A 14,954-nucleotide genomic window follows, 5' to 3' on the forward strand; every position below is an offset into this window, starting at 1 on the left:
TAGAAATTAAATGATTAGACAGCACAGCAGGCAGTGAATAAATTCATTTTAAATATTATGTCACACTTTTAAAGATTGTTTTTAAATATTTTATTACTAAGGCTAAGTTGCACCACTTTACTTGAGCAATTACAAACATGTTAAAGTAACGGTTAGGGAAAATATGAGTTTGACAATACCAACCAACCATTTGACAATTTTATAGGGGTCGTCATAATTTTAACCCTAACCATAACCGCTCGTAATTCACCGGTTAACGTTAAAAACTGTCAGAGGCGTCAAATACAAAATGAGATGTGTTTTGACTTGAGACTGATAACTGCTAAGAGCTAGCACGCACGAGCAACTTTGTCTCCGCAACTATTTTGTCTCTCCCATCAATTATATGGGGAGTTGCGTCGCTACGTGCGCGCACTTTCATACTAGCCCATGGGAGGAGAGACAAATAGTTGCGGAGACAAAATAGTTGCGGCGACAAAGTTGCTCGTGCGCGCTAGCTCTAAAAAAATATGTAGGTAGGTTTCGATGCTCCTCGGCAGTAAATTGTTGTTATTTGATTTCGAATATTATTATAATTCGGAAGATATCGATAATAATTTGACAATGAAAAATGCTCTGCTCTGCGCTCCGCCATACCTGCGCCGGCCCTTACGCATGTTGAATTGTTCACGCACATGTAGCGACATTTGAACAGTTTTCTGCAACATTGTTAATCAAATATTTCTCAACAAATGTTTATTTTGAATACGGGGTTTTTGTCGTAGTAATTTAGTTCACAATTTTTGAAGTGAATACTGCAAGTCAGCCAGTTTTTTGGGCTGAATAAAATTGACCCGTCGTGTTGACTTCCTTAATTATATTTATGGAAAAATATATGATCTACTAAAATATAGGTACATATAGATGTGTTTATTTAATTATTAGTACATATAGTTGTATATACAACCGTGTATCCCTTATTAATATTACAAGTAAATATTCGTAATTTTATTCTTTGTGTGTATATGTAGGTGTATAGATTGAAAGTGGTGTACTGTGTTAAAATTATATCGAGGGAGGTAAAGTAAAACAAACATAAATTTTTCAATTTTATTTTTCAATATTAACCAATGACCCTTAAGCGATACAGTTACAGAGAGCGTAGCGTAGTTGATACAATTTACAGCTTGAAAACAAACCGACTTGGAAGTTTAGCAATATGTTACAAATAATATCACGAACACAGTTATATATTAGTTATTTGACAGAGCGTGTTTATACTCTACTTTTTCTATAAGTCAAACCTGGCATTGCATACACAAAAAAAAACGAATCTACGAAATGACATGTCATTTTTTGGCGGGAATATGATAACATTAGATTTTTTTCAACTGAATTACAAAAAATTAATTAAACAATGAGTAACTATGTAACTTAAATGGACAAAATAAAACGTTGATCAACAAATAATTATTTCAATGCAACAATCGTATACATCAAAAAGAATGAAACGTCAAAATTCCACAGACAAATAATCGTCCATAGACACCTAAACCGGTAACCACAGAGCATAAACACGCCATAGACTAGAGGAAAACACATCCCGCGCAATTTCTTAACAATAACCGAGTACAAAATTACACTCTTCAATGCAAAATATACGTTTCAATTTACGATAATATAATATGTATTAGTGATAAAGGCATTTTTACAAATTATATTAATACGCATAATATCATTTTTAAATATCCACGCTATGGTAATAATAGGTTTTCGACAATTCAATAAGCCCCCATGCATTCCGATAAACTAATTGTAAAATAAACTATAATTATTTACAGAATATTAATTATTTACTATTCAAATGACTAGACGATTGAAATAAGGTGCGTGTACATTTTCTACAATACTGATATTTTTTTTGTTATGGTTACATTGTGACATAGATAAATTAAAAATGACTAGATATACAAAAAATACAGATTTGTAAAGGAATAAAATTAAACCACATAATGTTGCCATATTTTTTTCAACTTATTTAGTAGTGTGACTAAAATTGTAAACAAATGTGGACTAAAAAATATTTTTTCACTTACGAATGAAAGAATATTTTGACATGATTTTTTAACTCCGTTTGAACAAAAAAAATAACGAAAATATACAATTTTTGTCACTTTGTTAACATTTTTAGTCATTACATAAATGATAAAGCGCTATATTCAAATTTATGATTTCCATGATATGTGGCGGCAGGTTACACGTTGCTCTTATTTTTATATTTATTTCGCTATAATGAGAAGAAACGGGAAATATGCTTTTATATTTTAATTTTGATTGATTGGTATGTTTGTTTTGACATGTAGATTCGTGAGGAAAAGAAATGAAATACTTATTTACTTTTTTGAAATAAACCAAATCAGAAAAATGCATAATTTAAATATTATTTTTAAGTAACACACGTTTAAAGAATTCAGTAAATCTTTAAACGTCAATATTAAGATATACATAATAGCATTTAACTAAGAAATCGAACACGATAAACTAAATAACAGTTGTTTAAAAACATATTCCCCATTCCCGCGTCATGAAACAAAAAAAAAACAACAAAACATTATGATAAACGAAGCCAAAACGATTATAAATAATAATCATTCTGATCTGTCGTATTCTGCAATAAATACATTTTATTTCAACATACAAAAAACAAAATAACGTAAACTTGAAAATAATGAATAAAGTTTTATATTATTTTTAAGTTAATAGACACAAAAACATTATTTCCAAAATACGACAAAGCAAAATGATTTATATACAAAGTCGCCGTGACTATGAAATTTCGATATATACCCGAAATATTTATATATTTTCTAATTACACACGGTTTTTATAGCGAAATTAAATAATTATCTATCTATACGGGCTGCTCGGAAAATATATTGAAGTATTTTAATGAATGCAATTTTTTTTTTCATTTTATTACATTTTTTATATAGAACAAAAGCTTTTTAGTTAGATCTCACATGAAATATCCAAAGACTTTTTACGATATCAAATTTTTCTTTATTTTCTCAAATATTTTCCAAACAAGCCCGTTAATTCGAAGCTATAGAAGTTACATGTGCATTTATTAATATTTAAAGTAACCAATACCTAAATAAACCTAACTCCATAATATACGAAACATTATTTACATTTATAAAACTGAGCACAAATGGAGGACCTAGTTCATATCCCTGTGGAACCCCTCGCATCGAAACAAACATACAAACACGAACAATAAATAATTTACATAAAGTACATTAAATAATAAAAACTAACAATCCTTAAAATTAAATTCCATCTAAAAATATATTAATGGAGTAATTCTAGTACTTTTTAACAGAGCCACTTAATCAAAGGCTTGCTTAAGAACGATTTATTGAGATTTAGTTCAGCTAGTTACTAAGGGAGAAATGGAATGAGATTGTTTTAAATTATTTACATTGTATTGAAATACTATTACATACACAACATACAATCAGTCAAATTACTACGAATACAACACTTTGGTATTATTTTTAATGTTTTATTTACTTGCATTATCATCAATTTCACCAAAAACATTTTCAACAAAAAAATTATACATTAAATAAACAATTATACTGTTTCTTTCATCTCTCAAACACTTCTGTTTTTTTAACTACCTCCAACATTTGATTATTTACTTGCATTATAATCAATTTCATCAAAAACATCTTCGAACAAAAATTATACAATAAATAAACAATTAAAGACTGTTCTTACATCAAAACACTTTCGAAGTGAAACTTCTTTAGGCGCGTTGAGAGTAAAATTTCAAGGTCGCATCGTGGCAATACCGTCACGTCATGGAGTAAGGCGACGATTTTGGTTCGAATCTTGCCGAAGAAGTTTCACTTCTGACACGTGTAGTCGGCACACACGCTTTTTTACCTCCAAAATTTCCATCAGCACCTAAAGCACATGTAACTCCCATCTCGATATTTTCCTAAGAAATGAATGAATAATATTCATTCACTGCAATGAATATTCACTAACTCTACAACAGGATTCACTGTGCGCATTCAGCCATTATTAAATAATATATACATTTTACATGTTTGCAAGTGCACACGTATGCAACTACTGGATTGGTTATCATTGTCTAAATGTTTTTCTGTGTGGATTTAGTGGAAGGCTTATTATCCTCTTTACCATTACTACATAGTATAAAACAAAGTAGCTTTCTCTGTCCCTATGTATGCTTAAATCTTTAAAACTACGCAACGGATTTTGATGCGGTTTTATTTAATAGATAGAGTAATTTAAGAGGAAGGTTTTAATATAATTTATTAGGTTTTAGACCAAGCGGGCGAAGCCGCGGGCGGTAAGCTAGTTACATAATAAATTGTTATAAAAGAAAAGGGAAAAAAAGAGCAGGGTATACTAGTATAAAATACATAATTAGATGCTTATAGTCCGGGATACATCGCCCATTTTTGCAAGTGATTACTATCAAGCTAATTTTTCGTGAGTAGCTTTATTTTGATGAGACGCCCAATAATTTCATGAACGAAACTCTCGATTGTGGTAGCTTACAGAGGTAACAAGGATAAAAATTTTTGATTTGACGGTTCTCAAATATTTATTACGCAATTTGTAGGACAATATGTCTGTTGAATTATTTATGTATTAAATAAGTGAAAATAAAAAAATCAGCTGGTTACTAATCATTTATGATGACTTCGTTATCGATACACATTGGAAAGGGGGACTCTTTGATCAAACCATAGATTTTGTAGGACAAATATTTTTTCGAATAATTTAGATAATTATCTTGAGATTGAACAAAAAAAAACATTCAGTTAGTAATTAATATTTGAGAACCATCAAATCAAAATATTTTATCCTTGTTTCCTCTGGTAGCTACCACAATCGAGAGTTTCATACATGAAATTATTGGGCATCTCATCAAAATAAAGCTACTCACGAAAAATTAGCTTGATAGTAATCACTTGCAAAAATGGGCGATGTATCCCGGACTATTACATCTATTTATATTCTGTCGAAGTAGAAATATCGTGCCTGTCTAGAATTTTATTTAGATTAAATTTTACGGTAAAATAAAAGTGGGGGTGGAAATAATTTATAGGAATAATCAGATAAACATCAAGTTGAAAAGGGGGAGGGGTGGGTCATACATAATTTTTCCATAAATCTCTCCTTTTAAAACAATTTGTTTAAAGAGGGGGAAACGCAAGCCTAAAAAAACTAGACGGGGAGGAATTTTATATGGGAACTGGGAACCTTCAAGCAAAGAGCCTACACCTTCCTGAAAAACCAACTTCCACCAAGTGAGTCGTTGCCCTATTGAGGGTTATAAAAAGTCGTTGCCCTATTGAGGGTTATAAAAAAAAATATTTTTCATACAAAACCAAGCATTTTAAAGGGTTTTTTAATTTTTAATAGCCCCCACTAAACCCAAACCCCTATACTACCAAAGAAAACACTGATCTCTTGTACTTACAAATAACAATATTGGACAATCTATGTGCAATATATAGTACATACTATCAGGCAGTAAAGGGTTGCAAAAATACAATTATGAGGCCTTAGGTAAATAATCAGTACAGAATAGCGTAGTGGCCGGTTTCAATTTAACACATAAAGCTTCTAATTACAGCTATTTATAAATACCTTTTTGTGGCGTCGGTTAAGCTAAGTGGTCAATGAGAGACGCAATTTCTTACTACGTATCAATAACTACCAAAAAAAAAGATAATTTTGAAATTTTATCATATATGTACTGTTTTTTAATTTATGGAAAGCCATTGTATTTTATATTGGACTAGCTGCGCTCCGCGGTTTCACTCGCGTGGCTTCGCTCCTGTTGGTCTTAGCGTGATGATATATAGCCTATAGCCTTCCTCGATAAATGGGCTATCTAACACCGAAAGAATTTTTAAATCGGACCAGTAGTTCCTGCGATTAGCGCGTTCAAACAAACAAACTCTTCAGCTTTATAATATTAGTATAGATATTTATGATTTCTAACTGTGTCTCAAGTCAGGCTATGTTTTTCTTTATAACTCAAAAGGATCCACTTACAAAATCTTAATTCGTCTCAATTATTAAAGAGTAATCACATCGAGAATAAAAAAATGGTTGAGATTTGAACAAAAAACATTTTTTTTAACAAAATTTCATAATTTACTTTTTTAAGAATAGTCATGTATTCTTTTTACTTCTTAGCCCAAAAAATTATTTTCAAAATACGCAGCAAAAAGTCATATAGTGGCCACTTAGCTTAACACTGACATAATCTGTGGCAATAATAAATCGATTGTATCTTTCGAAACGATCCTTTATTGACACGGGTTATATGTTATTCCATTTAGCATTTAACCCGGTAGAAACTCACGTAAGTGCTTTTGGATTTTTTCCAATTTGTTCCGAGTTTCTCAACAATAGGTTAATATTACAGCATTATAAGATTACAATAATTCTGCACAGATATTTTATGTAAATTCAAAAACTTTTCCAATATATTGACTTATTTTGTCGACGTTTTCACCGCTGCGCTGTTAATACCAAAAAATCCCCGCAAACAAAAAAATTCAACCCAAAACATCCTGACTCCCGGGCCCCGGCCCATAAAAACAAACAAAGAAACATTTTTTTTTTTCAAAAATTTTAGTATTCACAAAACAGCGGCGAACACTTCGAACGGCTGCACTGAAAACGATGCGATTACGCGATAGATGTAGGCGTCACATCGCCCCTGTGCTGTCTGTTTTCCCGTAAAGAATTATTACGACGCAATTCGTCTTTTATCGACGAATCTCTCGATTCTAAACCACGTCGCGGTGACGATGTGGATTCTCTACATTCTGAAGACGATCTTTTCGTGTGGGTACCTGTAAAATTAAATAAATATATTAAAAAAAGTATAGAATATTGTTAAAAAAATATTTTTTTTACCTTAGTTAAAAATACTGGTATTAAAAAAGAGAAAACAACGACATTGCAATTTTTAATCCCACTATTTCGTAAAAAAAACCATCCCAGAATGTACAATATTTAATTACCCACAAAAAACGTAATAAACAATCATTTTTTTTCTAAAAAGTTTTAGAAATAATTTATTTTAACACAAACACAACAAATAGTATCAAAAAACAAAATAAACACAAAAAAACACGATGTTTTTAGATTTTGTTGCCACACAAACACATATCTACCTTACACATACATACAAAATCACAAAAATTACTAAAAATCACAAAAAAAAATACAAAAAAATCACAAAAAATCCTCACTTACCAGGTAAATCTCGGCCACAGCTCATAATCTCATGATCGAGAGACGCGGAAGCCGGTTCTACTGCGCGTCTGCATCTTACGCCTTGCTGTTTGCGGGAATAAAAGATAGATAGATAGAAAAATATTGTTAAAATCCATATCTAGTGAAAATTAAGAAAAATTGTAAAAGATTGAATAACGGTAGAAGTTAGAACGGATAGATAAGAAATTCCTACTAATAACTCTGTCCATCTGTCACTTCTTCACGCCTCAACCACTAAACCGATTTGGTTAAAAGGACAAAGGTTAATTTTATCCCGGAAATCCCACAGGAACGTAAACTATGCGAAAACCAAATAAACACCTAACAAAATATCTGAAAACTAACATATCAACATTATCAACATACAGCAGAAACTACTAAAACTACAAACATTTTGAAATTTAAATAATCATAAAAAAAGTGTGCGTGTACTAGTGTACACACGTTAGAAGTGAAACTTCTTTATGACCTTATTTTTCAAAAAATAATTTACTATATGCAACTTTACAGAAATACGTCTAATCACGCGTGGTAGGGATAAGAAAAAGATGGCGCGTAACGGAAAAATGTCACGCGTAACGAAAAAATGCTATACTAAATTTTTTTCCAACCCTGATAAAGAAGTTTCACTTCAAAATATTGGAAACAAGGGGTAAAATTTGTATGAAATAACTCACTTTATATCCACTAGATCCGCTCGCGACAGACGAATTTGAGCCCAGTGTGTGTGTACCATTCTAAAATATTAAAAAATAATATATCAATACTGCAAATATAAAAAAAGACATATAACTAGATGCAGACGTCGCAGCCAACTGTTTAAATTAGCCGTTTAATTGATAGCCTAGGCGCTTAATGAAACGGATTAATATATGTTAATTTTTCCATTAATGAAACTACCCTCACTATTTTTGTTATTTATTTAAGAGAGGCACCATGATTATAAATTGTATTTATCTGTACGTGAGTTAAATTAAACGAGTAAGTGCCGGCTGGATTGAAATCAGGCAGTTAATTAAACGGCCACACACCTGATTCAACCGCTCTATAGACATAAATGATTACCGGGTGTACCAAATAGCATAAAATATTTCCATTTTTAACAGTTATTCGTTCTCCTTCAATCCCACATTCACAAATTTACACATTATCTCTATCTATCTCTAACACTTATTTTCTTCAATATATCTCTCTCTCTTGAATATCCAACACACTCTCTCTCTTGAATATCCAACACACTCTCTCTCTTGAATTTCCAACACACTTTCTCTCTCTTGAATATCTAACACACTCTCTCTATTGAATATCTAACACACTCTCTCTATTGAATTTCCAACTCTCTCTTGAATTTCCAACTCACTCTCGAATTTCCAACTCTCTCCCTCTATTGAATTTCCAACTCATTCTCTCTCTTGAATTTCCAACTCACTCACTCTCTCTTGAATGTCTAACTCACTCTCTCTCTTGAATTTCCAACTCACTCTCTCTCTTGAATTTCCAACTCACTCACTCTCTCTTGAATGTCTAACTCACTCACTCTCTTGAATTTCCAACTCACTCTCTCTCTATTGAATTTCCAACTCACTCTCTCTCTTGAATTTCCAACTCACTCTCTTTTCAATTTAAACTCACTCTCTCTTGAATTTCCAACTCACTCTCTCTCTTGAATTTCCAACTCACTCTCTCTCTTGAATTTCCAACTCACTCTATCTTGAATATCTAACACACTCACTCTTGAATATCTAACACACTCACTCTCTTGAATGTCTAACTCACTCTCTCTCTTGAATTTCCAACTCACTATCTCTATTGAATTTCCAACTCACTCTCTCTCTCTTGAATTTCCAACTCTCTCTCTATTGAATTTCCAACTCACTCTCTCTCTTGAACTTCCAACTCACTCTCTTGAATTTCCAACTCACTCTCTATTGAATTTCCAACTCTCTCTCTCTATTGAATTTTCAACTCTCACTCTCTTGAATTTCCAACTCACTCTCTCTCTCTTGAACTTCCAACTCACTCTCTCTCTCTTGAATTTCCAACTCACTCTCTCTTGAATTTCCAAATCACTCTCTCTCTTGAATATCTAACACACTCACTCTCTCTTGTATTTTCAACTCACTCTCTATTGAATTTCCAACTCACTCTCTTTTAATTTCCAACTCTCTCACTCTTACCTGATCCAACCGCTCAATAGAAGTATGGCTGCCGGGCGTGTTCGGTTCGAAAACTGAACAATCACTGTCGTGCTCTTGATGTTGTGGCGTTTCCGGACTGTCAGGTATTTCGTTCGCGTCTGTAATATTATTTATAAACTGCATTATTATGGGAATAGTGTTTTTATGGCTAATTATAGCGACTGTGAAAATCGCATGAAAAGGTAAAATAAAAAAAATATATGTTATAAACTTTTTTTTCAGGACATACAATTCTTTAAGAGATTAAATCTGTAGTCATCGTTGTATTATCGCTATAGTCACTGTAACTCGTTGTATTGTCGTTGTACTGTCACTTTAGTCACTGTTAGTGGTTTGTAATGTCGCTATAGTCACTGTTAGTCATCTTATTGTCGCTATAGTCGCTGTTAGTCGTATTATGTCGCTATAGTCACTGTTAGTCGTATTATGTCGCTATAGTCACTGTTAGTGGTATGTACTGTCGCTATAGTCACTGTAAGTTGTTTTACGGCCGCTATAGTCACAGCTAGTCGCTGTACCGTTGCTATAAGTCGTTTAACTGTTGCTATAGTCACTGTGAGTTGTTATTCAGTAGCTCCCTCGTTATCGTCGTATGTATTCAGTAGCTATCAGTCAGTCAGTCAGTCAGTCAGTCGCTACTCACTGAGCGGCTGCAGGTTGCGTCTCGCGGCGCGCGGCGAGGGCGGGTGGTGCACCGCGCGGGACGCTCCTGGTGCGCGACACACCGCCGCCTGTACTACTTCGCACACGCGACGGAAGCGCCGTATGTTGCCTGGTAGAGAACGGTTTGGGGGTTAAGTCTGTCATTTGCAATACTAGCTAGCACACGTAACGAAAATGACGTATGTTGCCTGGTAGAGAAGGGTTTAGGGGTTAAGTCTGTCGTTTCTATTTAGAATATTTAATTATCCCTTTGTAAGACAGACAACCACAAACAAATGCTATCTTCTACAACGGAAACGGCGGAAACGGTGTATGTTGCTTGGTAGAGAATGGTTTGGGGGTTAAGTCTGTCATTTGCAATACTAGCTAGCACACGTAACGAAAATGACGTATGTTGCTAGGTGGAGAGTGGTTTGTGTGTTAAGTCTGTGCTATTCAATTGGGATAATAAAGTAACTTCATTTTTGTAATTATTCCATTATAACACAATCTACCATGTACTTTTCCGCGGCTGTCACCGCGTGGACAAGTACTACCTCGTGCACGCGTAGGGCAGCGTATGTTGCCTGACAGAGAAGAGATTGAGTGTAAAATCAGTCGTTTCCAATTGGAAGATTTAATTATCCCTTTGTAAGACAGGCAAACGCAATCAAATGCTATCTTCTAAACCGAAAACGGCAGAAACGGTATATGTTGTCTAGAGGAGAATGGTTTGTGTGTTAAGTCTGTCCTTTCGAATTGGAAGATCGATTTATCCATACACACTGCATTTTTTTTAATTTAATCCATTGAAACAGAAGTTTTTGATTTGACCCAAGAATTCGATTTTGTTAACCGTGACATTCTTCTGTATAAAGGCAATATTTATGGCATACAAAGTCTTGCATTCTATTGCTAGGCGTCCATTAGAGGCGGATCGGGCCGGGCCGCATCGCAACGGGCCGTCTCCAATGGACGCGCTGTTTGCTCCTGCGTCCACCTGTACGGGGCGCGGCGGATTGTATCTAACAGACGCTCGCCGCTCACATCCGCCTGCCTGCGTCCACTAGACGGGTCGGGGCGGGCCGGGCCGCAGCGCACCGCCGGCAGCAATCCGCCTGCGAAGCGATATCCGCCAATGCGTTGCGGCCCGCCCCGGCCCGATCCGTCGCTAATGGACGATGTTTCATACAAAACATAGGCCGGCGTATTTTTGCGTTGCGATGCGGCCCGGCCCGATCCGCCTAGTGGACGCCAGCCATATGAAACCTATTTAAAGGAACGTAAAAAAGGAAAATCTATCTAAATCAGGTGAAAGTACACAGATTTACCGGTGAAATTATAATTACATATATTCTTAATGGAGTACCACAGGTTAGCATATTTGGGCCATTATTAGTCCTATCATATAATAACGACCTACCTAATGTAATTAATTAAATATGAATGTGTTCTATATTTTGGTTATTATTTTAAGAATATAGTTGAATTAAAAAATTATTTAATCCATACTAATATTATAAATGCGAAAGTAACTCTGTCTGTCTGTCTGTCTGTTACTCAATCACGCCTGAACTACTGAACCATTTATCATGAAATTTGGTATGGAGATATTTTGATACCCGAGAAAGGACATAGGCTACTTTTTATCCCGGGAAAATGACGCAATCCCGGAAATCCCACGGGAACGGGAACTATGCGGGTTTTTCTTTGACTGCGCGGGCGAAGCCGCGGGCGGAAACCTAGTAATACATAAAAATGGCAATTCAATAGAAATGAAATAATAGAAGATTAAACATTAACCAATTGCATTAAAATGTATATTAGCCAGAAAAACAATTTGACTCTTCTTAATGTCACCTGGTATTTATTTATTTAAATACATAAATAATTGTCTATAAAATGTAATATATTACTTAAACCCGGTTTTGAGGCAGAGTTCTGGGGTTAAGATGTATCTAAGAGCGTATACGCACTATGCGGGTAGCCGCATTGCGGGTAGCCGTCCGGCTGACCGCAATCACAATTATGTACGGAATATTCATTTCTATGCGCACTGTGCGGTCTGCGGTAGCCGCATCGCAGTGCGCATAGAAATGAATATTACGTACATAATTGTGCTTGCGGTCAGCCGGACGGCTACCCGCAATGCGGCTACCCGCATAGTGCGTATACGCTCTTATTGTTAGTTACGGGTTGAATGTGTTATGCGCTTGAATAAATTCAAGTTTGCACTACTACGAGTTTTTAATTCGCCAAATAAACAAACTCTTTTAGTCAAATAAATTAAATATTAAATACTTTTTTCTCATTGGGGTCCCTCAAGGTTCTATACTTGAACCGATTCATTATAACACATATAAAAGTGATAATAAAACAAAATGTGTAGGTAATTTGCGGACAAATGAAGACACTGTCACATATCAATGTATATCAATATCAATCAATATCTGGCTGCATTTATATTCATTAATATTGTATTTTTCTTGGCGATTGCATCAAAAACGGCTTAGTAATTTAGCAGAAAAAGAGAAACTTACCAGATAATAAAGTGAACGTGATAGCATATAAATATTCCTTTCCGTTTTCACCGGGCGCTTTTGTTATTGTAGAAATGTCAACCTAGAAAAAATATTTCAAAATTATAAATACTTATTACTTACTGAAATAAACCTTGTAGTACCAATACAGCGACTTTTTATAACGTTCAAATGGCAAGTCAAATCATATCTATATGTATGAGCATGTTCCAATAAAACAATGCATAAATCGCATTTCAAATTCGTTGTTTTTTAAATTTCGTTATTCAAAATCACATAAGTAGTCAATGCATGTTTTTTCTATCTTTCTTTCGTCAAAAAAAAAAACAAATTTACAACCTTTTTGAAGTGAAAACTTCTTTAGCGGCGTTGGGTATAAAATCTTAAACTTGCGTCAGGACACGTGACCTGATCGAAAAAGCGTAAGATGGATACCATTCCAAAATATCAAACATGCTCAACGTTAATAATCAAGTTTTCACTTCTGCCGGCACTCCCCCAGTGCATCCCGTCTTTTTTTTTAAATGGAGCTACCACTATATAAAGAAATAGATCATCAATCAATCAATCAATTGATTCCTTTCTTTCTTTCCTATATATTTATCTATCTATATTTCTCACCTGAAATCTAACATGTCTCTGGAACATGGCCGGCGCGTTGGACCCTCTCTTGTATTCCACGCGAAATGACATCGGGCTTAATACACTGTGTGATAATTCCGCTATCTACAAATAAAACAAAAACACTTAATAATTAGATATTTATTATAATGCTGATTAAAATGTATATTTGCAAGTAGGTAGTAGGTAAATAACTGAAGTTACAAAAAATTTAGGAAATATTTTCAAAGACAGAACAAAACAGCTTCAATAACATTGCAGGAAATATATCAAAAACATTGCCATAAATGTGTTAGAAATAATCAAGATAACATGGCAAAAATTTCAGAAAATATACAATGACATTGTTAGAAATATGTCTAAAATAAATTTAAAGACATTGCAAGAAATATGTCAGTAATACCTTCAATGAAATTGCAGGACACATTTCAGAAAACATATTCGATGAAATTGCAAGAAACATGTCAAATAGACTCAATGACAATTTAATAAATAATAATATTGCAAGAAATTTATTTCAAATAACACCGTTTTAAAATAATATGGAAAATAGTGCCAATAACATTTTAAATAAGCTTTCTAAAGAACAAGGATTTTTAGAGAAATATTACAAGAAATATATCCCTAGTAAAAAATAAAAATCCTCAATGTTTGTTTTCGACAGGAATTATTCTAAATTAGCTAACAACATTTTTAGAAATGCATCTGAAATATTCCCAATAATACTACAATAAATATGCCATCTTACAACATTGCCAGAAATATGCCCAAAAAACAAAATCCCCAGAAAAACATTTTAATAAACACCTTCACTTCTAAACCTTATACTCACACTCAAAAACGCGTGTATCAAGTCAGCCTTAACCGTGGCTAGCGGTTTCCCCTTGACAAGTGCGGTGAATGTTTCTTCCTTATCTGCAGATAGTAATAACGAACCGAACCAGGAACGTTTGGTTAGTTCGGGAGAACTTTCTGGAGTTAAGTGTACTTCTTCTGAGGATGCTGGAATCAAATCAAATCAAATCAAATGGTGAAACAAATTGTGATTGGTAAATCAAATCAAATGGTGAAATAAATTGTGATTGGTAAATCAAATCAAATGGTTAAATAAATTGTGATTAGTAAACCAAATCAAATCAAATAGTGGGTAAGTTATATAGATAAAATGATGTAGTTTTGGCACATAAATGCATTTAAATCAAGCGGAGATAAGTCTACAAAGTTTTAATAAAATGTGTCCGTTTAAAGTGCGTCAAAATAGACCTTTCGTAATATTTTTTTCAGATTTTTACTTATACCCTCAAATACACTTACTTTGCATTTTCCTCCTATGAAACCGTGGAGAACCGAGGAATGAATTTTTGATAGTGGCCAAGCGTGCTCGCCACGGAGCTGCCGGTCCTGTGCCGGGCGCTGCGGGAACTATCGTGGGAGAAGAGTCGCATCAATTTCGATACAGTACATTTATTAAGCACTAGCGGTCCGCCCCGGCTTCGCCCGTGGTACATATTTACGTTTTCTCTACATAAAAACCATCCTCGTACTTCAAGGAATATAATAGAAAAGAATTATCGAAATCGGTTCAGCCATTCACACGTGATGCCATGACAACGCGAAACGGGTGCAGACCCGC

General features: G+C 34.1%; 1 protein-coding gene across 1 annotated transcript in view; it reads right to left on the reverse strand.

The window, feature by feature from the left end:
- Window positions 1-5,426: 5,426 nt before the first annotated feature.
- sff (BRSK family serine/threonine-protein kinase sugar-free frosting) overlaps window positions 5,427-14,954 on the reverse strand; it is a 39,696-nt gene continuing 30,168 nt past the window's right edge. The window contains exons 16-24 of the mRNA XM_090118619.1: window positions 14,636-14,743; window positions 14,154-14,323; window positions 13,322-13,426; window positions 12,701-12,782; window positions 10,162-10,290; window positions 9,498-9,616; window positions 7,998-8,057; window positions 7,300-7,384; window positions 5,427-6,893 (exon numbers count right to left, since the gene is read on the reverse strand). Coding sequence (XP_089974745.1) covers window positions 6,727-6,893; window positions 7,300-7,384; window positions 7,998-8,057; window positions 9,498-9,616; window positions 10,162-10,290; window positions 12,701-12,782; window positions 13,322-13,426; window positions 14,154-14,323; window positions 14,636-14,743 — 1,025 coding nt within the window. The 3' untranslated portion in view covers window positions 5,427-6,726. The remainder of the gene's footprint in view (window positions 6,894-7,299; window positions 7,385-7,997; window positions 8,058-9,497; window positions 9,617-10,161; window positions 10,291-12,700; window positions 12,783-13,321; window positions 13,427-14,153; window positions 14,324-14,635; window positions 14,744-14,954) is intronic.

The sequence above is a fragment of the Colias eurytheme genome, chromosome 30, assembly GCF_061535395.1.
Source record: "Colias eurytheme isolate Ceu_HAF_F1 chromosome 30, ilColEury1 Martin Lab GWU primary, whole genome shotgun sequence".
Classification (NCBI taxonomy): Eukaryota; Metazoa; Arthropoda; class Insecta; order Lepidoptera; family Pieridae; genus Colias; species Colias eurytheme.